We start from the raw sequence: 26,853 nt of genomic DNA, 5'->3' as shown, positions 1-26,853 counted from the left end.
CAAAATGAGAGTTATCAGATCCATAAGTTACATTCATTTGTTCAAAATGTCCAGGTAACACATCAAAATACATCTAGCACTTCAAAAACTAATATTAAAGAGAAAACACTGCTTTTGAAATCTATACTTAAAAAAAATCACATCCAAGTGTCTATATATTTTTTGGGGGGGTAATTAGGTTTATTTATTATTGTTATTATTTATTTAATGGAGGCACTGGGGATTGAACCCATGACCTTGTGTACGCTAATCATGCGCTCTACCACTGAGCTACACCCTCCCCTCCCCCAAATGTCTATATTTTTAAATCAAGATTTAGAAAATATACTAGGTGGCTGATCCTAGGAAAGTTTTTTGTAACAGACAAAGAAATGGGGGAAAATCTAGTTTGTTCACACTCTTTACTGGTTGTTCTGTCTGTGCTTGAAGAATTTCTCTAAATAATCTTCCACTTAAACTGTTCTCAAATGAGCTTATTGATGGAAAGTCTTCTAAAGTAAGCAGACTTATCTCTCTCTCACTGAGTGCAACTAAAAATCCGGGATGGAATACACAGAAAAGTTATCTGAGGACTCAAAAGAACAAGCTAGCAGTCCAACCAGGGAACTCTGAGTACCACCAAACTGGCAGCGAATTTCCTGTTTTTTATTTTCTCTGGTATCTCCTGGCCTAGGATCAGGGACAACCTGAAACCTGAAACTTGAGTCTGTATACTAGGTGCAAAAATGGGCAGCTTCTGAAGAAGCCCCCTCTCTCTGGCCTGAGAAATAGGAGCCAGGGGCCTCTATAGGACAGAAAGGGAGTAATTATCCTGGTTTGTTTGGGGGTGGGGGGGGTGGGGGGGTTCTTTCGACTTGAATAAGAAAGAAAAAAAAAAAAAACTGAGAAAGAGAGAGAGCAAGAAAGAGAAAACAGAGCCTCAGGGGTCAGTGGGACAATAAGAAAAGGCCCATTTCTGTCACTGAGTCCCAGAAGGAAAGGACAAAGAATGCACTGCAGAAAAACTACGTGAAGGAAAAAAATGACTGTAAATTTCCCACAGTGGAGGAAAGATATAAATCTATAGATTCAATAAGTTCAGCAGGGGAGGGTATGTAGCTCAATTGGCAGAGTGTGTGCTTAGCATACACAAGATCCTGGGTTCAATCCCCATTACCTCCATTAATAGACAAACAAACAAACCTAATTACCACCCCCCCCCAAAAAGATGTTCTGCAAATCTCAAACAGCATGAACACAAAGAAATTCATGCACAGCCACACCATAATAAAACTGAAAACTGACAACCAAAGGCAAAGAAAAAGTCTTGAAAGTAGCCAGATTACATACTAGGGAACAAACACTGAAACAACTATAGGTTTCTCATCAAATGATGATAGTCTAAAGACAGTGGAAGTACTAAAAGAAAAGAGCTGTTGACCCAGAACTTGACATCCAGCAAAAATTATCCCTCAGGAATAAAGACAGTCTCCACTGAAGGATGATTAAGAGAATTTGTTGCCAACAAACATACTATAAAAGAAATGCTCAAGGACATCTATATGCAAAAAAAACTTAATTTAAAAAGAACCTCAACTTAAATCTCACATTTTATACAAAGATGGGTTATATAGCTAAATGTATAACTAAAACATAAACTACAACACTTGTAGAAGAAAATATGGGAGAAAAATCTTTATGTCTGATTTGGCAAATAGTTCTTAGATAGAGAACCCAAAATACAATCCATAAAACAAAAAATTGATAAATTAGACTTTACCAATTTAAAAACAGTTAAGGAATGAAAAGATATGATATGAAAAGATAAGGCACAGTCAAAGGAAAAATATTTGCAAATCATATATTCCAAAATGGACCTGTGTTCAGAATTTAAAAAGAACTCTTAAAACTTATCAGTAAGAAAACCCAATAAAAAATACACAAAAGATTTGGATACTTCACCAAAAAAGATACACAGATGAAAAGTGAGCACATGGAAAGTAGTTTGACATTATTAGCTATCAGGAGCATGCAAATTAAAAGCAAAATGAAATAACATTACACACCAATCAGAGTGACTTACAGAAAAGGAAGAAGAAAAAAGACAATACCAACCACTGGAGCAAGATGAACATGCACATTGTTGCTAAGAACATAAAATGGTACAGCCAGTCTGGAAAACAGTTTGGCAGGTTTGGGTTTGTTTTTTTTAATAAAAAATAAACATAGTTATTTATGTATGTGTTTATATGACATGTATGAAATTGTGTCTATATAAGCCAGCAATCCCACTCTTAGGTATCTACCCTAGAAAGATGAAATCTTACATTCACAGAAAAACCTCTACATGACTGTTCATAGGAGCTTTATTCACATGTCTTTCTGTGGGAGGATGGATGAACAAATTGTGATATATCCACATAACAGAAAATTGCTTAGCAATAAAATGAAATGAACTATTGATAAATACAAAAACATGAATCTCAAAGGTAATATGCTAGGTAAAAGACACCATCTCAACTGGTTATATGATTCCATTTATATGATACTGTGGAAAAGGTAAAAGCATAGGGATGGAGAACAGACTGGATCTGCTCCCAGAGATCAGAACAGGGCAGGGATTTACCAAGGAATGACACAAGGTAATTTGGAGGGATGATCAAAGTGTTTAGTACATCAATTACAGTCCTGATCGTGGTGATGGTTATTCAGTCTATACAGATCTTAAAACTAGTAGAACTATACACCAAAAACCCAACCTAAACCAAACCAAAAACAACCACTATAAACCTACAGCTGTAGATTCAGATATGAATAAATTGATTATAGCGATAACTGTACATTTTTATATGTCAGTATCTACTTGGTCAAAACTCACTGAATGAATCCTTAAAATAGGTGACTAATTATATACAAATTAAACCACAATAAAGTTGATTTTGAATAATATTTTTTTCTTAAATATAGGAAAAGAAGTTCAACTTCACTCATAATAAGAGAAACGTCATTCACACACTGTGATGTTATTTCTCACCCATCTAGGTAGAGATTTTTAGTCACATTTTTTTTCCTCTGGTCTTCCCTCTGTATTGCTTACCTTTCAGTTTCCTTTTCTATTTTTTATTCCTTTCTGTTTTTAAATTCTTCCTGATTCCTATTTGAACTGTTAGCACTGTCCATTTTACATTTTATTAATTTTTTTTCATTTTATATGTCATGGTTTTTGCTCTTTGAAACTTTTTATACTTTCCCAACATTTCCATGCAACATTTTCTTTTATCCATTTATTGTTTCCTTTTTGTTGCTGTTATTGTAATCTTCTGTTTCTTCCATGAGATCTGCCTCTGTGGGAGCTGCCTGTTGTGGTTTATTGAACTGGTCACCCTCCTCCAAGGTGCTGCGTATTCTTAAAACACATTGTGCTCTTTCAGGTCAGGCTGAGGGGTTCAGCAGGTAGTGAGCAGTAAGGGAGTGAACACCCTTGGCTCTTGGGTTTCTTTTTTCTTTCTTTTTAATGTAGGTACTGGGGATTGAACCCAGGACCTCGTGCGTGCTACGCATGCTAGGCATACTCTCTACCATGAGCTATTTCCCTTCCGCCTCGGGTTTATTAAAGTATGAGAAAGATTAGACCTCTTGCCCCAGCCTGGAAGAGGAGCAGTTCAGATCAACTGGTCCTGACGTCCACTGTTAGCAGGCTCTCTCCCAGGGATGGGCAGACCCAGCTCTTCCTTCTCCACATGCTGATGGGATTTTCTCCTGACTCATCAACCTCCATCCATAGCATATCAGGGTCCTCACCAGCCTCTAACATTTTCACCAGTAATACTCAGTTGGTGCCTTGCACAGACCCTGCGCCTGCAGTCTACTTCATTCATGTTTGGGCTCCATTCCAGCCACAGCCGTACTCATCTTACTGTGTGTCATCCCAGCAGGAAGCAAGAGGGAGGCAAGGTCATGAACAAAGACCCTACTCACTAGCAGTAACATGTCACTATTCACCGCCACCTCATTAGTTCATACATGAAAGAATGTTTATCTCATCTCCTCTAATGAGGCTGTATCTCTCCTGGGAAGATACCCAGGGAGAAGAAATCAGTTTCCTTTATTTCTAGTAAACAAGAGTCCTGGGTAATTCTACATGTATAAGGGAAGTCTGATGGGGATTGCCTGGAGCCGGCAGATGTGACATGCAGTAGCAGTTAAAAGTGGTATCACTGGGGAAAAGGCGTCCCCGGACCCATGTTACTGGAGGACTACAGAGATGGGAGCTGTCTCAGTTATAGAAAAGAAATAGGGCATTCTTTCAGTTCTTTAAACGGGTCATGTTCCTCCCTGCTCGGGGCCTTCCTCACTGGTCCTCTCTGAGTGGACTGCTCCTTGGCCAACAGCCTCCCCACCTATCCCACCACCCCTATTCTTCCTTCAGGGCTCCCCTGAAACATGACTTCTTTAAAGAAGCCCTTTTTGTCACTAGACAAAGCCCTTCCTTTAGAAAGAGATCACTGATTCTACTTCTTCCTGGCACTTAACACAAATCCTTAGTGTTAAGTAGTATATATCTGCTAATCCTTTGTTTTTTTCAATTATTCATTTAATAGATGTCTTTCTTGCTAGACTATAACCTCCTGCTAGACTTATGAGGGCCAGGAGTGTCTGTCTTACTCACTGGTGTCTCCTACCATGCATAGTTCCAGGCTTGTACTCAACACTCAGTTACTTGTTAGGTGAATAAAAGCTGGAAGACATAAAAATATTTCTAAGATTGAGACAGCAAAACAGAACAAAGAGTGAAGAGGAGCAGAAACAGACCAAATTAAAGGAAAAGCCTGTAGGGGACAGTTACATAGGAGGCTCAGGGGTAAAAAAAAGTGAGAGAGAACTAGCCCGTGTGAAAAGGTTAAGAAAATAAATCTAAAAATCAGGATGAAATTGGTTTAAGAGAGCTTTTACGCCTGAGCCTGAGTTGTTCAACCCAGTAAAGAGGTGGAAGGAAGCCACCATTCAGAGCAGAGCAAGCCAGCATGTCACACACAGACAGAAAGGCTCAGATCACATATCTTCAAGGAAATGACAGTTACTCAGGCTCTCACTCACTGTGTTTCTCCTGAATGTAATTTAGTTATTTTCTTTAATATACTCACTAAAGTGAATTCTAAGAATATATTCAAATAAAGGTCGATTTTTTTTTAATTGAAGTAGAGTTGATTTACAATGTTGTGTTAGTTTCTGGTGTACAGCACAGTGATTCAGTTATATATATATATATATATATATATATATTCTTTTTCATTATATGTTATTACAAGACATTGAATATAGTTACCTGTGCTATATAGTTGGACCTTATTGTTTATTTTATAAATAGTAGTGTATATCTGCTAATTCCAAAGTCCTAATTTATCCCACCCTGATCCTCCCCATTTGGTAACCATAACTTTGTTTTCTATGTCTGTGAGTCTGTTTCTGTTTTGTAAATAAGTTCATTTGTGTCATTTCTTAGATTCCACATATAAGTGATATCCATATGATATTTCTTTCTCTGTCGGACTTACTTCACTTAATATGATAATTTCTAAGTCCAAAAACCGACTTTTTATATGGATTTCAGACAGATATATGACAGTAATGTTTAGTTCTGCCAATGACTGAAATTTTAAATTAAATAATTCAACCCAATTCTCTCTCACTCCAGTTAGACCAATGGTCCTAGTTCCTACCAGAGGTGAAATTAGCCTTCAGGAGGGACTTGTGCCTCTACCGGAAACTACATCACTTTTCTAGGTCAGGGTCAGTTAGCTTCATCTCCCAGGAAAGAGTTTTCATCATTTGAGAGTCACAGTGAGTGAGCCTCAACTCAGCAAAGCAGTGGAAGTGATTTTCACTGATACTGTATATATGATGTCATATGAAACTTGGGAATGGTTTTTTTTTAATGATGATGTGAAATTATTCTGTTTTTTCTTTGTGTCTTTTGAGAAGGAATAAAATTAATAAAAGGTATCACTAAAAAAGAAGAAATATGCAACCTATATTTTCTACTTCTGATAATCTGGAGTTAACTAAAGATACAGGTCCAAAAAATTAAAAGTACATTTAAGGAAGAAGGGACTTTTAAGCGGTAAAAAGCTTCCAAATAACCATTTTTTGAAATAAGTAATCTTAAGCTTATAATGCGGGTGCAGGCTTATAGACAAAGAGAAAGAAAGGAAGAAAGGAAGAAAGGAAGAAATGGATTGGCATTTGCCAGTGGAATTGCTTTGTCTTTAAACAAATCAGCTTAGTTCATATTAGCAAAGTAGAAAGTCGACCCTCTCCATAATTTAATTATCAGAAATAATGACTGTTAATACTTTGGTATGTAACATTACACAGCTCATGCATGAAATACGGCTATGTAATATACAGGCTGTTCATTATTCACAATAGCCACAAAGTGGAAATAACCCAGATGTCCATCAACTGATGAATGGATAAATAAACTGTAGTATGTCTGTATAATGGGAAATTATTCAGCAACAAAAAGAAATGAAGTACTGATATACACTACAATGTGGGTGAACCTTGAAAACAGTTTGCTGAAATGAGAGAAGCCAGTTACAAAAGACCATATATTGTTTGATTCCATCTATAAGAAACTGTCCAGAATAGGCAAATCCATAGATGGAAAGCAGACTAACGGTAGCTTAGGGGTGGTGGAGAGAAGAGTCCCTGCCAGTGGGTATGATGGTTTCTTTTAAGGAGAAACAAAAATTTTCTAAAATTAGATTGTGGTGATGGCTGCACAACCCTGTGAAACTACTTAAAAATACTAAATTTTACCCTTTAAATAAGAGAGTTATATGGCATGTGAATTATATTTCAATAAAGCTTTTTGTAAAAAAGCAAAATTAAACAAGCTATTCTTCCACTGCAGCAACTGTGGTTGCAGTAAGACAGGCAACACTGTTATCTGTCACTGTACAATGTTCCACTATACGGATGCACTGACATTTACTCACTTAATGCTCTATTATGAGACAGGAACTTATTTCCAATGGCCATATTGAACACCTATATACGAACATGCCTTTTGCATGCCTTTATGATTACTTTCTCAGGAAACAAAGAATAGACCTGAGGGCCAAGGGTTTGCATTCTACAAAATAACACATGTTGTCTAACTGCCCTCCAAAGAGGCCATACTAATTAACATTCATCTCAATGGAAAACAAGATTTTCTCTCTACATGCCCACCAGTGGTGAGCATCATTAAACTAACTGATCTCTGACAAGGACAGGTGACATCAGTTTTAAAATGTGTATTTTTTGAATATTTCTTTGATTATTGAATTTGAAGCATATTTTTTTCTCAGCAAAATAGTGTAACATTTTTTACTCATTAATTGCCTGATACCACTATGATTTTCTCCTATATTCATACTGTTAAGGATTTTCACACTATGACTTTGTAATATCAATGTCTATAGAGACCTGGAGGGGAGGTTATAGCTCAAGGGGTAGAGCACATGCTTAGCATGCATGAGGTCCTGGGTTCAATCCCCAGTACCTCCTCTAGACATAAATAAATAAATAAACCTAATCCCCTCCCCACCAAGATAAACAAAAACAAACAAACAAAAAAAGTTGTCAACCTAGAATACTATATCAAGTTAAAATATCTTCAAAAACAAATGAAATAAAGACTTAAAAAAATTTTCCATAGAGACCTATAGACAGATAATTCAAATGTTAATAGTCATTTGATTTATAAAATACCTATTTTTCTGTCCTTTATCCATTGTGGGAGTCATCCTTATTAATTTTTCTAACATGGCTTCACCAGTTTCTCTTTTAACTTTGCTACAGCATCTCCCTCCCTACACATGCTAATATTTTAAATACTTACAGCTATTCTTTTTCTTTATAGTACCTGGCTTTAATGCCTAGCCTTTCACTATCTCAATGTCATAAAAATAACATCTTATATTTTCTTCTAGCTTGTGCCATTTTATTTTGGTTTTCATCTGAATGATCTGTTCATTCCCTGCTTATCTGTGATCCTGTGTGATTCTTGAGTCTGGCCTGTGAAATCTGTTTAAAGGACGACTTACCTAAGTGTTGAGCCCATTCTATGGCAGTGCCAGTGTCTCCTGCGTTGCTTTCAGCTAAGCATACAACTTCTTGCCCAATCTTCCACCCAATTAATGGATAAAAGCCTTAAAAACAAATAAACAATATAAGTCATATGGTAAATAGCAAATTCATTACAGAGACGTCTATGATGGAACAATTTGTAGCAACATGGCTCTAAGGTCACGCTGCCTGAGTTCTCATCCCAGCCCTACCACGTTTCTAGCTGTGTTCTTATAGGTTTCTAACCTCTTAGCCTGTTTCCTCAACTGTAAAAAAATAAAAATTAAAAAAAAAAAAAAGAGAGAGAGAGAGCTCCTGTAAGAATAAACTGAATTAATACATAAAAAGAACTTAGTGCAGTGCCTGGCATATAATATGAATAATAAATATTAGCTTTTATTAGCTATAAGCATATCTATGTCTCTACAAACAAAGAAACTATTTTAATTGAGAAATTAAAGGTTATTATGAGATTGATTTTCTAGAGAACTAACTATGCTATTGCATTATCTGTAGTTTCTAAACAGTTCCTAAATAGAAACAATGATGAACATTTTCTAGCTTCCATTTTCCTACTTAGGTAAAAAGGAAGAACTTTAGGAGGGATGACAGGTAGGAAAAAAATTTAAAAAGATTTAGTAGCCATGTTAGGGGACCAGGGCTCAGACGGAGAGCCTCCAGCCCTCCTGGGTGTAGTTACACAATCTAAATTTCCTGGTTTGTACATTACAGGATTTCCTCTATTAGGGAGAGCAAATTCCAAGCAATTGTCATTAAAACTCTAAATTGCATGGATCACTAGTTGAGAAGTACCACCCCTAAAAAAATTCACAAAAAGAAGAATAATTTATAACACATAAAATAAATTTTAGAGGCCCAGAAAGATATTCTAAATAAATATAGCAAGTATTATAGGTAAATATTTGGAAAGCTGATCAAAATAGCCTAACCTTTCTGAATTTTTCTATAAAATCTTTCTCATTTTTTAAATGCTTTTAATTTAAAGAAAAAAAGGAAATGGCGATTGACTGTCTCTAAGAATAATAATGAAAACTGTTAGAATATTCTTAATATAAAATGGGAAAATAGTGTCACAAAAGTTAAATGTGAAAAAAAGTGTTATTTTATAATAAGTAGGACAAATTCTAACTACTTACCTCCAACACTCTGCTGAGGGTTACTTCCAGTATTAATATCCAAAAATGTCCCAGTTCCCATGGTTAACTTCACGTCTCCTGTCTGAAAGCAGCATTCTCCAAACATGGCTGATTGCTGGTCAGCAACCTGCCAAAAACATTCAAATAAAACCTTTGGGCCCTTAGCATAGTCCATTTCACTGTACCCCACTGTCTTACTTATTGTATTCTCATTGTTCAACATTTTCTTTCCTTTAAAAAAAAAAATCACTGGTGAGAACAGAGAGCAACAACTATACCATAGGAGTCTCTCCAGAACTAACATTATGTGGATAACTAACGTGTCTCTGGGATTTTTAACAGGGAACCCACTTCATGACTTTTAAGTATCATAATAATATTAGAAATAAAGGTTAGAATAAAATTTGTGCAAGAAAAAAAAAACAACTAAGATTATTCGTTTTCAACTTGTCAGCGCTTTCATTCATTATAATTTCATTCAAAATAACTGACCACACAAATTTCTTTTAATAAGAGTGATAAGTGTGTGATTAACTGTAAGTAGATGTAGGTTAAAACCATACATTTGCCAACCATACACTCTTGTTAAAAAATTGTAACATTTTGTTCATATAATTACATGTTATTAGCAGTATTTTAAGGACTAAAACTCATCTGAAGAACACTCTCTCACTAACCTATAATTCTTCCAGCCAAACCTTAAACTAAACCTGAGCCTACCCAGAGTTGAGTAAGACTGATCCTCTCCAGGAATTTGTAACATGGTAATTAAATTCCTCTCCCCTCACCTGACTTGTCCACCTACCGTGGTTGATCATCTATCTAGAGACAGATGCTCTACATCTCTTACACGAAATCAAAGGCAAGGTTTGAGTTTCTATTCAGCCTCTCAATCAGGTGGTAGAATCCATGGGATTCTCCAAGTTCTGACTCTCTCATTCAGCCAGACAGAAGTCTAATCAAGAAAGGAACCTCAAAAAACTAGAAACAGCAAATTTTTTACTCTCCCACAGATTCTCTACTGGCTAAGTAAATGCTGACTAAGGATTTTATATAATGCAAATACATTTCTTTTTTTTTTTTCTCGGCTAGGGGGCGGATTGGGTTTATGTATTTATTTTTTCATAGGAGGTACTGGGAGTTGAACCCAGAACCCTGTGTATGCTAAGCATGTGCTCTACCACTTAAGCTACATCCTCCCCTCTCAAAATATATTTCTTCTTGACTTTAATTGCCCCATCACAGTTTATCATTACACTATATCAAATATAAACTAAGCACTGGCCCTATCACTGTCTTTTGTCTCAAGTATAAACCATGCATTATTCAGAATACAACATGTTAAAAAAATTTAATGCAGTTTTCTGAAAAACAATATATAGAGAATTCAGAAAAGGTTATAAAGTATGTCCACAATAGAAGACTGGCCCAGTGGTCCCCTTTCCAGAATATAGAGAATGCTTCTGATTCTATCCAGGGCCCTTTAACTTGAAAAAAAAAAGAAAAGAAAAAAACTTTAACTTCATTCTGCAAGGATCTTTCGTGATCCTTAAATCTAATCCCAACTATGCATTTAGTTTACACTGTACAAGGAGAAACCCTCAAGTCTTCTACTTACCAAGGCCACTATTGGTATAGGCACACCAAATACCTCTTCATCCACTGATCCAAAATTGTAGCTTCAAATAAAATTGATGAAAAAGTAAGTTATAGCTCTAGAAATATAATCCTAAAGTTTAGCAAACTGTTTTCAGCATAGGCCAAAAAGTTACATAATGAACACATACATAGGCATTTCACAAATGTGATAAAATGCTTGTCCCCACAAAGACAAAGTGAATTCAGGGACAGTTTTGTTGGTTTCTATATCTGATTTTTATTTTTACCTCGTATCCCTCACGGGAGGCAGGAGAGAGAGCGGGATGGAAAGCAGGGAGGTGATGAACTTGCTCCAACACATCTGAGGCAGAAAAACATGGCATCAGAATCCAAGCTAAATTACATAAAATTGGTGATTCAAAAAGAAAGAAAACAAAGTTTACCTCATATGGGTCGAAAAGTCCAGTTGTACTGGCATTTGAAAAATCCGTGGCAAATTCAGAACCTAAATTTACATTGGAAATGATCTATTTGTTATCAGGTAGCGTAAGCCAACGCCTGTCCCTAGTTTATAATCTTGACCCTTTGACTGCCCTCAAATTCATTCCAAAATGTGTATTTCCAGTGCCAAGTCTCCAAAGCAATTTCCCACTTAATCTTTCTGAACTTTAATACTTTACAGAAGAACTTTCATGTCCAGTGTCACACCATGATTCCCAGTTTAAAGACGAGGAAAGGGGCTCAGAGAAGCAATGTGATCACCTAAAGTGGCAGGCTTGGAACTGAACTCAAGTCTAACCACTCTTGAATTTAAGACTGTTCCTCAGTCTTATATTGGAGGTTTCATCGCAACTTTAAAATCACCTTTCTCTTCAACAAATCTGAAATTAATCTAGCTTTACTACAACATGAAGTTACTAGGGTACCAAAAAACAGTATGTCTGGGATAAGGGGGCGTGGGGCGGGGGGAAGAGTTTAAGACATCCACTTTTTTTACATGAATCATTTCTATCAGTTAAATTCCAGTTACTTGAGACAGATCTATCACACCATCTTTACCTTTTGTGAGCTTATGTAACAACCAGGTGTCAACAGTCCCAAAGCAGCAGTTGTCCTCTTCAATCGCCTTTTGCACCTTGAAAACACAACAGCACAAATTCAGTTCAAAAATGCTAAATTATTAAGTGCGTGATTACGTGTCAACCACTAAATACAATACAATCCCATTTTTAAATAAAAATTAATACATACATAGGGAAATAATTTCTAGAATTTACCCCAAACGGTTCTAGGCAATTACTACAGGGGATGAAAGGCTTTAGTTTTACACCAAGCATGTTCACTTTTGTGATGAAAAAAACGAAGTGTATCAGTTTTTTAGTTTAGATAAAAATATGTCTAAATATAAAAAGTTTAAAACAGAGGATGGCAGACTATGGCTCACAGGTCAAATCCAACACCAACGTTTTAAATTTTATAACGGTCAAAAGAAAAAAGAAAGGAAAAAGAATACTTTGTGACACATGAAGAGTATATAAAATTTAAATTTCTATGTCCTTAAGTAAAGGGTTATTGAAACACAAACACACATTTCTTTATGTATTACTTATCACTACTTTCATGCTAAAATGACAGAGTATTTGTGACAGAATCCTCATGACCTTCAAAGCCTAAAATGTTACTATCTGGCATATTGCAGAAAAATATTCCCAAAGGAAACAAACGAATGAGAACTTCTTTAAACTACCTAATAAAGAAATTGAAATGCTTGTAAAGGAATATTAACTTACAGGAAAACAATTCCCTAAATCATACTTTATCATCTCTCCAACTCTTATTTATCCTTCAAGACTAGCATTTCCTGGATACACCCAACCCAGCCCCCTATGGGTATCTTCCATACAGTCATTCTCGCAAAGCATCTTTACTTCCGTAAGCTCATTAAGAGCAGGAACTAGATTGCACTTATAACTCCAACACCTAGCAGGGATCCTGCTATATGAATAGCAGATGTTAAAAAAAAAAAAAGCTTGTTATATAAATGAGGTATAAATGAGGTAAAAAGTTCAGCAAATGGAGACATTTAAGGTTAAATTATATTTTAATAGTAGAAAGGATCAATAAAATGAAAACAGATGACATGAGTTCCAAAAACAGGTCATTTGTACAGCAAGTATTTTACAGATGCCAAGTGTTATACCACTTAAATATAGAGTACTTAAAGCAGTATTAGTATTTCAAACTCTTCTTAAATTTAGAAATTATGATTCTAAAATTTGTTCCAGATTAAACAAAGGTTAATCCATATTTCAGCAAGTAGCAACAATGCTGCCAGGTAGTAAGTTCACTTGTTCTTTCAGAACCTACTTGAAAGTCAGGCCCTCTTGTGAAGCTAAGGGGACACATTGTAGACACCAGGGCTTTCTAAGGCAGGAGGACCAAGGGCAATCCTCCTCACGCTGGGTGAGGATTCCAAATGGCTATACCCTAGAAGAGGGTAAGCTAGAAGGATGGGCTCTTACAGGAACTGCAACTCAGCTTTGAATCATCTCAGTCATTAAACAGGATTTAGATAATCCTGGTGCCTAGAAGAATGGAAGAAACATACATAAATCCTATCCAGAGCAAGATATATTAAGGTTCTCATAATTTCTACACACAGTTTCACAAATACAATGTCTAATTCATACAGATACATACACACATACAAATAAGTAACCAGGTTCACCAAACTCATAAAGTTGTATACATTAAATGTGCACAGCATTTTGTATGGCAATAGTTATACCTCAATAAAGTGGTTTAAAATTTAAAAAAAATTAAATAACCACACATGGGAGGAAATAAGAGGCCATCGTGAAAAAACAACAAAAAAAGAAGAGACAGTCCACAAGGGTTACGGATATCAGAATGAATCATCATGGACTTTTAAAATACCATGCTAATTATGTGAAGAAGAAAAAAAATTCTAGAACTAAAAAATTAAGAACTTAGTGGATGGGTTTTAATAATAGCACATAAGACACAAATGAAGAGATAATAATAGATTTGGAAGACAGGTTAGAAAAAAACATCCAGAATAAAGTCCATAGAAACCAAAGAATGGAAAATATGTAAGACAGAGTGAGACACAAAAAAGATTGAGTCAGAAGATTTAACATACATGTAATTAGACTTTCAAAATGAAAGAAGATAAGGAGAATGGAGCAGAAATTACATTTGAAGATAATGGCTGAGAAATTTTCCAAATCAACAAAAGATAGCAAGCAATGAATTTAAGATGTCTTACAACCCAAGTAGGCTGTCATACCTAGATAATCGGTACAGAAAATGTGTCGGATAAAGTCAACATCCACTCATAAAAAGCCAGCAAACTAGGAAAAGTAGAGATTGTCCTCAATTTGATAAAGGATATCTAAAGAAAACCTACTACAAATTCATACTAAATAGTAAAATGCTGAAAGCTTTTGTTCCAAGATTAGGAATGAGAAAAAAATGTTTGCAGTCATCCCTTCCAGTCAATATATCCTGGAGGTCCTTGCCAATGCAAAGAAAAAGACATAGAAATAAAGTCATATTTCTACATCATACGTTATTGGGGAATTGCAAATTAAACCAATGAGATACTACTTCACACCTATTAGAATGACTAAAATCTAAAATACTGACATCAAATACTAGCCAGGATGTGAAGCAATCCCCATTAATTGTTGGTAGGAATGCAAAATAGTACAACCACTTTGGAAGACAATTTGGCAGTTTTGTACAAAGCTAAATATAGTCTGACTGTATGATCCAGCAATTGCATACAAAAGGATTTACCCAAATGAGCTGAAAATTTATATTCATACAAAAACCTGCACACAAATGTTTACCACAGCTTTATTCATAACTATAATATACTAATATATATATGATATGATATATATATCATATATATATTATACTAATATATGATACACAGTAAGTTTATACTGTATAGCACAGGAAACTATATTCAATATCTTGTAGTTAACTTATGGTGAAAAAGAATATGAAAATGAATATATGTATGTTCCTATAAAAAAAATACTAATCAGTGATTAAAACAAAAAAAGAAATGAGCTATCAAGCTACAAAATGACATGGAGGAACCTTTAATGCACACTGTTAAGTGAAAGAAGGCAGTATGAAAAGGCTACATTCTGTACAATTCCAACTATATGACATCCTGGAAAAGGAAAAACTATAGACAGTGAAAAAAAAAAATCAGTGGTTGCCATAGGTTCAGGAGTAAGAGGAGAGGAATGCTAGTAAGTGAAGTGCAAGAGATTTTTAGGCAGTGAAACTATTGTGTATAATACTGTAATCACAGTCACATTATATTAACAATACTTAATAATAACGTGTCAATATTGATTCATCAGGTGTAACAAATGTAGCATATTAATGCAAGATGTTAATAACAGGAAAACTGCATTGAGGGTAGAATATGGGAATTGTACTTTCTGCTCCATGTTTCTGTAAACCTAAAACTCCTCTAAAGTTAAAGTGTACTAATTTTTTTAATCGACAAAAGATGCATTCAGTTTGTCTGTATCTTCTTGAGTCAGTTTGAGTAGGTTGTGTATTTATAGGAAATTTTCCATTTTACCTAAGTTATCTAATTTGTTGGCCTATACTTGTTCATCATATTGCCTAATGTTTTTTACTTCTGTGAGGTTGAATTAAAGTTCTTTTATTCATAATTTTAGTTATTTGAGTCTTCTCTTTTTTCCCCCACTTTGTCAGTCTAGCTAATCTTTTCAAACCAACTTTTGGTTTTGTTGATTTTTTTCAACTATTTTTCTATTCTCTATTTCAGTAATTTTCAGTCAGTCTTTATATTTCTTTTCTGCTTGCTTTGGGTTTAGTTTGTTCATCTTTTCCCAGTGTCTTAAGGTAGAAAGTTAGGTTTGTTTTATTATAGTCTCTATATGTAATATGGTCTTGATCTGAATTTCCCTGAAAACACTACACTGTTGTTCAAGTTTTCTATTTCATTGTTGATCTCCTGTCTAGTCGTTCTATCCATTATTGAAAGTGGGTAACTAAAGTCTCCAACTAGCACTGTTGAATTTCCCATTCAGTTCTGTCAGTTTTTGCTTCCTGCAATTACGTTCTTATAATTATTATATATTTCTGATGGATTGACTTATTATAAAATGCCCCTCTTTAGTAATATTTTTTGTTGTTTTAAAGTCTATTTTGTCTGATATTAGCATAGCCACTTAGCTTATGGTTTCTATGATATATCTTTTCCATCCATTTACCTTTAACTAATTTATATTTTCTAATCTGAAGCATGTCTCCTATAAAAAGGCATATAGTTTGATTTTTTCATCCAGTCTAAAACCACAATGAGATATTACTACCTATCCACCAAAATGGCTAAAATTAGGAAGACTGATAATAACCATTATGATGATAAATGAAGCTATAAGTTCTCTCATTCACTGATGATGGGTATATAAATGATCAAAAACTGTAAAAAAAAAAAAAAGAGTTTGCCATTATCTATTAAAGGTGAAAATATATACACACTCAAGCCTAAAAATTCCATTCCCATGTATAGATATTGCAGAAATGCATTTATATAGCATTATTTATAATGGCCCCAAACTGAAACAACTCAGATGTACATGAACAGGAAGTATAAAAGGATAAACTATGGTAAAATCATGTACTGAAGAGCAATGAAAATATAAGGAAATTAATTTACACACAATTTGGGCATATGTCACAAATATAATGTTAAGCAAAAGGAGTCAGACACAAAAGAGGAAGCACTGTATAATTCCACCTATATAAAGTTTTAATATATTCAGGCAAAGAAAGCTAAAGTACAGTGTTGAGGAATAAACACATAAACCATAAAAGTGGAAATAAAATGCAATACATATTGTCACAGTGTTGTAGTTCTTGATTCAAGTAGTCTTACACAGATGTTTGCTCCACAAAATATCACTGAATGGTACAGTTTGTTTTGTTCGCTTTTCTATGTGTGCTATGATTCACAATAAAAAGGTTAAAAGAAACAGAGTAAAGATTCCGTGTTTTCTATCTCAATGTGGTGGGCAGTTAATTTTCCCTCAGATAATCAAATTGCTATCTTATTCCTTCAATTTTTTTTCAGCCCCATAATCTAGATTCACACACACACACAGTCTTCCCTTACCTCAGTCAGGTTCTGCAAAATCCAGGCCAATCTCAAAGAAACATGCTGGGTTGTGAAAGTGAACAAACTGGCTGCTAAAAATCGTTTACTCCTAGTGAAAAAGTGCAGCACTCGGCAGGAACTGTGAATGAGCTATTTTAAAAAAATTTTTAGGAAAATGCATTTAATATATTAATTCCATACACTTGCAAACAAACCCAGTAACAAACAGAGTTTGTTTAACTACTTACAGAGTGTTCTCAGCACTTAAAGAAACCAAGTAAAGCAGTATTACCCTAAGCGGACAATTTACATTCTAATATATGAAATATAACACATCTACTATGAACTTCTTTAGCAAACACGAGGGCTCAAGTACTTATAAAAGTTTTTTTAAAATAACTATTTTCTACCCCTTTACCTATTTTTAACTACAGAAGTAAAGGGAGACAGTCAAGGGAGAAGGCTATTTTTCTATCAGAAATATATTTTAATCAAGTTAGCATTAGGCCAGAAGGGAAGTTTCCCTACACATTACATACTTAAAATTTGGGATGAATGATTTTATTTAATACTGCTTATATTTATCTAATGATCAAAGATGAAACATACAGTTTTAAATTTACTTCTTAGTATGCAAAATCTTTAATTGAAAAAAATAAACTTACACAGAAAATCAGCATTGAGTTTTAAGGTAAGACATACAAAAAAAACAAAACAAAAACAAGCAACAACCAAAAAAAAACCTTCACCCTGTCACCTAACTACAAGGATGCAGATGTAGAATTCAACTTCTGAAGTTGATTTTTTTCAAAACATTCATTTACAGAGATTTACCCACTTCTTGCATTTTTTTCTGTTATTCCCATCTCTCTCCAAAATAAATTGAAAGATTTTGGTTTATTTATTTAAAATAGTAATACAAATTTGTTTTCCTTTCACTTTTGGCATAATGCATCAATCAAGAAATGTGTAGACTCAGTTCTCTCTACATTTCAGTTTTGTCTTTTTTTTTTCTTGAACAATGAGCCTCACTTTAATTTTTTTCCCACCTTTTTGTTTTCCTTTTGGGTGAGAACATTTAAGTTCTACTCTCTTAGCAAATTTCAGTTATACAATATAGTATTATCAACTACAGTCACCATATTACACATGAGATCCTCAGACTTTATTCATCATATAACTGAAACTCTGCACCCTTTTAACTTCCTGTTCACCTCATTCAGTACTCAAAACTTCTGCACTTCCTTATATTTTATATTACTATGAAATATAGGACTTTTAAAAAGTACTTAAAGTGACTGCCCAGAAGCCTGATGTGCTATATGTCAAGAAACAGCTCAAACTGAAATGAGTTCTTCCTCCATAAGCAACTATACTTTTCTCTACAAAAACTTAGGACCCTTCAGGGATCTCCTGTAGAATGCAGATAACTTGTGGGGCTGGGAGGGGCGCACCAAAAGTCTTAAGAGTTCTAACACCTGCATTTTTAGTCAACATATGAACAATGAACCCATTTGTTCATATATTTAACAAATATTTATTGAGTACCTTCTATGTACCAATGCCTGTGCCAGGCCTGGGAAGACAGAATGAACAGTAGAGGCAGAATCCCTACCTTCCTGAAATTTACATTCTAGTGGGAAGAAACAGACAAATAAGTAATCAAATCAATAAATGAGATAACCTAAGAAGACACTGGTTGTAAAATAAACCACTATCTAATGTACCACCAAAAAAGAAAAAAATCCTGCCACTTTAATTATGACATAATGTTAAGATATAATTTATGGTTAAAATGACCAAAAAAGAAAAACCAAAAACAAAACCCCCAAAACAAAACAAACAAAGAAATCCTGGTAATTAAAAATTCACCCTGGTTAGAAAATCATCCTTTTCAAAACTGGAAAAAATATATGTCTTATACATTGCTGGTGGGAATGCAAATGGCACAGCCTCTTTGGAAAAAAGCATGTCAGTTTCTTATAAAAATAAAACATGCAATTACCATATGACCTAGCAATTGTACTCTCAGGGTATTTATTCCAGAGACTTGAAAACTTATGCTCACATCAAAAATTCTGTACACAGATGTCCATAACAGCTTTATTTGTAACAGCCCCAAAACTGGAATTATTAGCACAGATGTCCTTCAACAGGCAGTACACCTGTACCACTGAATAGAACCTAGCAATAAAGAGAAAACAAGCCACTGATACATGTAACAACTTGGACTCTCCAGAGAATTATACTAATTGAAAAAAGCATATGCCAAAAGGTTTTGTGCTGCATGATTCCACAGATATAACATTTTTGAAATGAGAAGGATTTGCAATGGAGGACAGATTAGTGGTTGCAAGAAGCACGGGACGGGAGAGGGTGGTGAGGTACGCAGGAGAGAGGTGGCTGTGGTTATAAAAGAGCAACATGAGGGATCCCTGTAGTCCTGGACCTGTTCAGCCCCTTGACTGTGGTGATGGATACATGAACACAGGGAAAAACAAAAACTGTACAGAAACTAACACACACACAAACATGCAAAAAAGAAATGAGTGTAAGTAAAACTGGGGGAATCCGAATAAAACCCATTCACAATAATTAATAAAATATTCATGTCAACACTGACTTCTGCTGTAGTCCACTGGGAGAAACTGCAAAGGGCAGGAGGGATTTCTGTATTATTTCTTACAGCTGCAATGTGAATCTACAATGATCTCAATTAAAATTTCAATTAAAAATGTTGGTCTCAGAATCTGAAATTTGATGAGTGCTGTGAAAGAAATAAAGGACAGTAACAGAGACTGGATGGGGCGGGGCTACTTTAAATAAGATGGCAGAGAAGGGCTCCCACAGAGGAGGTGCCGTGGGAGCCAGGCCCAAGGGGTGAGAAGGATGCAGGCATGATGGCAGACAGAGCCCCATGCAGGTACCAGGCCTTCAGGTGAGAAAGGGCTTGAGTGCTGGCAAGGCTGAAGCCTAATCTTTAGCAGCTTCAGGGAGAAAAGGGTCCAGGAAGGGGTCAGAGCTGCAGATGGTGTCAAACCATGGTAAGAAGTTAGAATTTTTATGCTAAAAGCAAAGAGAAGCCTTAGCAACCATTAGGCAAGAATCAGAACAGCAGTCAGAGGAAGCTGGGTGCCTGGGGGGACTGGCAGGGAACAAGTGTGCCAGGAGACTGCCAGCATGCCTCAATGCTTCACCACTCTGCCTGGGGCTCGCCGGCGCAAACGGCCGGCCGCTGTGCGGCTCTGACACACACTCCCGAAACATTCCCCAGGGCCCCCATCAACAGACTGTAAGCATCTGGAAAAGGATGACTGACTACAGGATGGGGCTCCTTCACTGGCAGGACGGACTCTGGTACCGTGTGTGCTAACCTCTAAGAGTCTGTTTGTGTGCATTCTTCTCCTAAGAGAGGGCAAAACTTACATCATATACATGTTTGATATCAAGTAGAACAAGTGCTTTGAAGGTTCAGTTTTGGGCTTAAAGTCAGTTTTACCTCATGATTTGAGATTTGGGGCTTATACTGCAGAAAGAATTGTTTCCACCGTCACAATTTATTTTCAAAGGGATAAAAGTTGTAAGTTATCACTGACTAACTTAAGGAACATCTGCTGGATTGATCTATTAAAAACTAGAATTATGTATGAAAGTATAACACCACACATGGTAAATAGTATAATTGTAAATTATACCATTCAAAGTTCCCATTTCCAAAAAAAAAAAAAAAAGTTCCCATTTCCTTATAACCACTTTCAACTCCCTTAATGACTCTGTCTTCCCTGTAAACAGCATCTCTCAGGATCCAGCCTCACAAATTATTAAAGGTGCATTTTTATGTATTAAACAAAATTTAAAAAATCAATGTGGATGAGAGTATGGCAAATTTGTTTCACTCATGCATTACTGTCACAGTCTATAACATGTTCATGATTGTTTTCATGTAAAATTAATGTCTCCAAAGACTTACTAAGGAAAACTCATGTTCCAGACACTCTCCCATGCACCATCTGGTAGGGGACCCCTAGCTGAGAAGGCATTTAACTGTGTGGCATTAGAAGCATTAAAATAATCAATACGCAGTACTGATTATAAGAGCAAATGGTGCAGGTTTTACCACATGTGAGGGGCTGGCAAACTGTCTTACCCTCTGACTCAGTGATCTCACACTTAGGAACGAGATGCTGCTGCTGTCACCGTCACCAGCACCACCATCATCACTGGCTTACTACGTGCCAGGCGTCATGCTGAGAGGGAGTGGCAGTCTGCTATCCTTTCTCCACTTTTATAACAAAAGATGATGAAATGTGCACACTTCTGTATCTCCTCTGGATAGAATGTGTATTTTCTTCCACTCCTCCCAGAATGGAAACAAATTCTCATTCATAAGTGAACCTCTGGTCCACCCCAAACCTCCTCAGGACTTCCTGAAGTGCGATTGTTAAGCACTTCAATCCACCAAACACACTTCTGGGTGACTGAATATATCTCACTGGTGTGGGGAGCGTGCATAGGTGTATTCTCTTCTTAAAGTCCTAAAACATCAGTGGTAGATTATACAAGTAAGCCTACAGTTAAAGGATATTTACAGGAAAAAACAGTAACATCCAAATCACAGAACATAAGAAAAAGATTACCTTCATTAAAAGAGAACTATTCCAAGATTTTACAAGTTCAATAGCTCTGAGGTCTTGCCAACTAATGAAGTTGTGGAAATGATTTCCCGTTTTCCTAAGAAAGATGGAAACAGTATTTTGAGACTCAATAAAAATCAGAGACTATACTATATCATAAATGTGTCATGAGAGAAAACAAAATTATTTCAAAGTATGACTTAACTAGATGGGGCTTTCTGAATGACTCCTTCTCTTTGATTTTATAAACTGAATACACCCTATAACAATTATGATATGACATATAGTATGAAATTGCAGATCAGATTCTATCCAGAAAGATACTTTGAAGCACTAAAATGTATATACTTCCAAAAACAAAACGAAAAGCATTTAAAGACTTGTTTATACACTTTTAAAAGCAAGAAAAAGGAGCTGACACTCCTCCCAGTCACAGTACTGATCCTGACACACACAATCAGATCAAACACGTCCGTCCAGAAGAGCTGGAATGCGGCTAGAGCAGTTCTGCATCTCAACTTGCGCACTGCTTTAGCCACTGGTAGCCTACCAGGCTTACCGAAATTTGTCTAATAAGAAATTCAACTAACTCTGGGTCAATGCTACAATAAGAGCACAAAACTAAGAAAATGAGTGGAAAGAAATCCTTTTTCCTTTGAAGCTCCTGTAAATCAACCACTGACACCCACTCACCTTCACCATCTAGCACACGCCTGCCTTCCGAGCTACCTCCAGGCCTCCTCCTGTGCAACTTCAACCACGTTCGGATCCCGAGACCATCATTTCCCACTCTTCTCAAGCAGTCCACACGCACGGTCACATCCTCAACTCTGTCACCTGGAAACATGCTACCACTGAAATCCTAACATTGTAGGATATCGGTCAACACGTCTTGCTATTACTTCAGTTCTCTCCATCTTACTCCCCAAATACCTTCCCTTCAAACTCACTGCAACCTTTAACCCCTCAAACACTCCTTTCCTTCCCACCAACCCCTCCTGGGCTCATGCTCCTGAATACCATGGTCTATCACTTTAATAAGTTGCCTTCATACACTCGTTATTCCTCAACACTCTCTCTTTTTTAAATTGCGGTAAAAGAAACGTAATATAAAATTCACCATTTCAACCATTTTTAAGTGCACAATTCTGTGGCATTAATGTTGTGTAACCATCACTACTATTTCTAAACCCCTGGCTCTTTCCAACTTCTGGCTACTGCGAATAATGCCTCTGTAAACACTGCTGTACAAGTATCTGTTCAAGTCCCTGTTTTCAATTCCTCTGGTACATGCCTAGGATTGGACTTGCTGGGCCATGTGGTATTCTATGTTTAGTTTCTGAGGAACTGCCCAACTGCTTTCCAGAACGGCTGCACCATCCGACATTCCGACAACCAGTATATGAGTTCCGATTTTTCCACATCCTCACCAACACTTGTTATCTTCCACTTTAAAAATTACAGCCACACCTGATGGGTGTGAAGTGGGAGCACATGATGGTTTTGACTTGCATTTCTCCAATGACTAATGATATTGAGCATCTTTTCACGTGCGTATTGACCATCTGAATATTATTTAAGCCCTCTGTCCACGTATGAATTGGGTTTAGGTTTTTTGTTATTGTTGAACTACAGGAGTTATTTATATATTCTGGATGTTAATTCTTTATCAAATATATGATTTGTAAACATTTCCCCCCATTTTGTGAGTTTCCTTTTCACTCACTAGTGTCCTTTTTTTTTCCCCTGTTTTTTTAACTTTTATTAATGGGAATCACAGCATTCACTTACCTCATGATCATGGTACTTCTTTTTCCTTTAGTGATCTGAAGAGTCACCATTATCAGTACAAATCAGAGAACTGGTTCTCCTATCAATCTTAAATGAAATTTCAAGCCTAATATACCAAGACACATATCTTCCATATTACCACTGCAGTCAGTTTTCAGGAATCTAACTGCAGATTTAAGATACCAAGGACTATAAATTTTTTCAGACAAATTTTTAAAATGCAAATTATACACTATGTCAAAATAATTTCAACACAGCTTTATTTCTTATTATTTATGATTAAATTTAGGGTGATTTTTTCTACTTTGGAGAGTTCCAATAGTCAAGAAAATTAAAGAAAAATTACTCATAAATAGATGAAAATATCTTAACAGCATTTTTTGATGCACAAAAGTTTTTAATTTTGATGTTCCATTTATCTATTTTTTCTTTTGTTAGCTGTGCTTTTGATGCCATTTAAGAAATCACTGCAAAATTCAGTCATACACAGTCATAAAGATTTCCACTATGTTTTCTTCTAATAGTTTTATAATATTATCTTTCAAATTTAATCTTTGATTTTTTTTTTTGAGATAATTTTTATACTGCAATGTATGGTTCATTCCTTGCGTGAGGATACCAAGTTTTCTCAGCATCATTTGTTGAAAAGACTGTTCTTTCCCCACTGCGTGGTCTTGGCTCCCATGTTGAAAATCAACTGACCATTGTATCAGTTTTCTTGGGTTGTGATAACAAAGTATGACAAATTGGATGGCTAAAACTAGCAATTTATTGTCTCTCAGTTTTGGGGACTAAAAGTCCCCATGATGCTGGCAGGGCCTACTCCCTCTGAAACCTGTAAGGGAATCCTTCCTTGACTCTTCTCAGCTTCTGCTGGTTTGCAGCAATCTCTGGCATTCCTCGGCTTACAGATGCATTACTCCAATCCTCTTTTTTCACATGGTGTTCTCCCTGTGTCTGTCTTCACACAGCTGTCTTCATATGAGCCTCCTGAGGGACCGTGAGTTCAACCAGCCCAGGTACTAAAGAGGTATTTTATTTGATAATGAATAAATGCTGCTCTGCCAGTGAGAACTATCAGACTGTGTTTGACAGAAATGAAATTCACTGGACACATGATGCTTTGGAGACATTCTACATCAGCATCTACTTACATACTTAAATCTGATTTTTTCCCCTGGTTCATCAAATATTTGTACAGCAATTTGTGCCAGGAGCTGGGGACACAGCTGTGAACAGAGACATGGCATCTCTGTCCCTATGAATATATTTTCTACCAGGGAAGTGAGACAGATAATTAATTACTCAATTGCTTACTTACAACAGGAATAAGTTCTATGAAGGAAAAATACAGGTTGACATGAATGTATTTAACAGGGAGACTCTGTCTAGTCTGGCAGGTCAAGAAAGCCTTCTTTGAGAAGTGACATGGAACTGAGCTCGGGAGGATAAGTACGAACAGACAAGGAGGGTGAACATTCCCAATAAAGTGTATTTCTTTACATTAAGAGGTCCTAAGGCAGGATGAAGCATGAAATGTGAAAGGCTAGTGTAGCTGACAAAGAGGGAAGAAAGTCACAAGATGAATGTGGCATCATTAATTCATAAAGTGGTAGAAGACAATCTGTAGTGCTGATCTCAAGTCATAGTGTATGTTTCAACATTCACTTAGCAGTGATTTACGTTTGTTTTAACAATAAAAGGAGAAGTGGAGGGAAAGCAGGAATAGCGAGATGGTAAATGAACTGCCTTAGACAACTCCAACACAGGCTACCATTCTGTGGCTCATAATATATTTTGTGTCACAAATAATTGGTAAGAACCATTAACACAAGTATCAGGTAAAAGGCATACTTGGTGCTGAGGGAAACACAGAGTAATTCAGATACTTGTATTATGAGACTGTAAATTCCTGGGGGCTGCTTTTAACTCACTTTTATATTCAGTTCAGCAACCAGCACCATGCCTTACTCATGATGAGCCATCAAACAGTTCCGGAGCAAATCCCGGTTCAGTGACTCATAGTTTATGCTACTAATTGGCACACACCCTGGCCTGAGGTTAGTTGGCAGAAGCCTCCCTGACAGTGACAGAAGAAAGAAAACAACTCAAGATTTTTCAAAACAAAAGGAATTTAAAATAACCAAAAGGGAGGAGATGTCTCTTTAGAATTATTTTAGAAAACAGGCTAAGCATAACCTGAGCAAATATATTGAAAAAAATTTTTAATCTGAAGAATATGAAGGAAACTCAAGGACTGAAAAAGTTAAAAAATGAGTTTCCTGGCATCTGAAAGAGGGAAAAAAAAAAGAGAAAAATAAAAAGGAAGTTCAAAGTTTTAGACTTCTAATAGCAATTCTAAGGAAAAAACATTTCTGTGGCCACAAGAACAGAGTGCACCATGGACACGGGAGGAAAAACCAATGAGTGGGAGGAGGAGGCTCTGGCTGGGGCGGGAGCGGACGGTAAGCCCTCCCTGCTGGCTTGGAGAGGCGCCCACTCCCGGGCGGCGTCTCAGCTGTCTGCTGGAGAGTTCGTAGGACCTGCCAGCACCAAATGCCACAGTGCTCACCTGGAACCAGGGAGCAAGATGAGACTCCATTATTTTAAGATAAAAGATAAATGAAGCCTTGTGGGTGGGGTGAGGGGATTGGAATTTTTTCTTTTTAATATCCAGCATTTCAGTTCCCACAAAGTTTCCAAAATTTATGAAAAGAACACAAATATCTCAAAAAAGGACAACCAAGAAGAAAACTCACAATTAATTGTTTTAGGAAAACAATGTCTCTCTACAACAGCAGCACCAGTAAGGGAAGTGTGAACTGCCTTGGCATCCGACTCTTCTATTTCTCCTAAAAGTGAGGGATGATCCTACTGCCACCTAAAAACTTCGCTCCCTAATGCTGTGACCTTCCTGCCATGAATGACCTTGTGTCCAGGTTCCGACGAAAGCAATCTCTGGCCAATGACCTAATCTCCAAATCTAATCCAATGCAACACTTCCAACCAGCTGTTTCCCTAGGAACACTTTCCTGCCCCTATTTCCATACCATCTACTTCCCAGATTCATTCTGATCCTTCATTTCACTCTCTGATTCCCTTTGAATTGGGTGGGTAGGGGAGAGAAACTCACTGTCCAAATCCTCAGTCGTCTTCTCTTCTACCCATACAATCTCTACCAGAGAACACACCTACTCCTCCAGACTGTGTCCATGTCAACAGTTGTCAACTGGAAGTGATCTGCTCCCCAGGGGACATTTGGCAAAGCTGGAGATATTTTTGGTTGTCAAACCGGGTACTGGTATCTACTGGGTCAGGTATGCTGTTAAACACCCTACAATTCCCAGAATGATCTCAAGAACAAAGAATTATCTGGCCCCAAATGTCAACAGTGCCACTG

The 26,853-nt window shown here is 36.3% G+C and overlaps 1 protein-coding gene across 2 annotated transcripts in view; it reads right to left on the bottom strand.

Moving 5' to 3' along the window:
- The window catches only part of GK5 (glycerol kinase 5), a 59,599-nt gene that overhangs the window by 17,828 nt on the left and 14,918 nt on the right, over positions 1–26,853 (bottom strand). For both annotated transcript variants that reach the window (XM_032487186.1, XM_032487192.1), the window contains exons 4-11: positions 21,666–21,759; positions 17,047–17,178; positions 11,910–11,985; positions 11,294–11,355; positions 11,138–11,211; positions 10,870–10,930; positions 9,252–9,378; positions 8,073–8,177 (exon numbers count right to left, since the gene is read on the bottom strand). In XM_032487186.1, coding sequence (XP_032343077.1) covers positions 8,073–8,177; positions 9,252–9,378; positions 10,870–10,930; positions 11,138–11,211; positions 11,294–11,355; positions 11,910–11,985; positions 17,047–17,178; positions 21,666–21,759 — 731 coding nt within the window. The remainder of the gene's footprint in view (positions 1–8,072; positions 8,178–9,251; positions 9,379–10,869; positions 10,931–11,137; positions 11,212–11,293; positions 11,356–11,909; positions 11,986–17,046; positions 17,179–21,665; positions 21,760–26,853) is intronic.

Source organism: Camelus ferus, chromosome 1, assembly GCF_009834535.1.
Source record: "Camelus ferus isolate YT-003-E chromosome 1, BCGSAC_Cfer_1.0, whole genome shotgun sequence".
NCBI classification, from domain to species: domain Eukaryota; kingdom Metazoa; phylum Chordata; class Mammalia; order Artiodactyla; family Camelidae; genus Camelus; species Camelus ferus.
The sequence above is the reverse complement of the archived record's forward strand: the minus strand, read 5'-3'. Positions and strand labels throughout refer to the sequence as shown.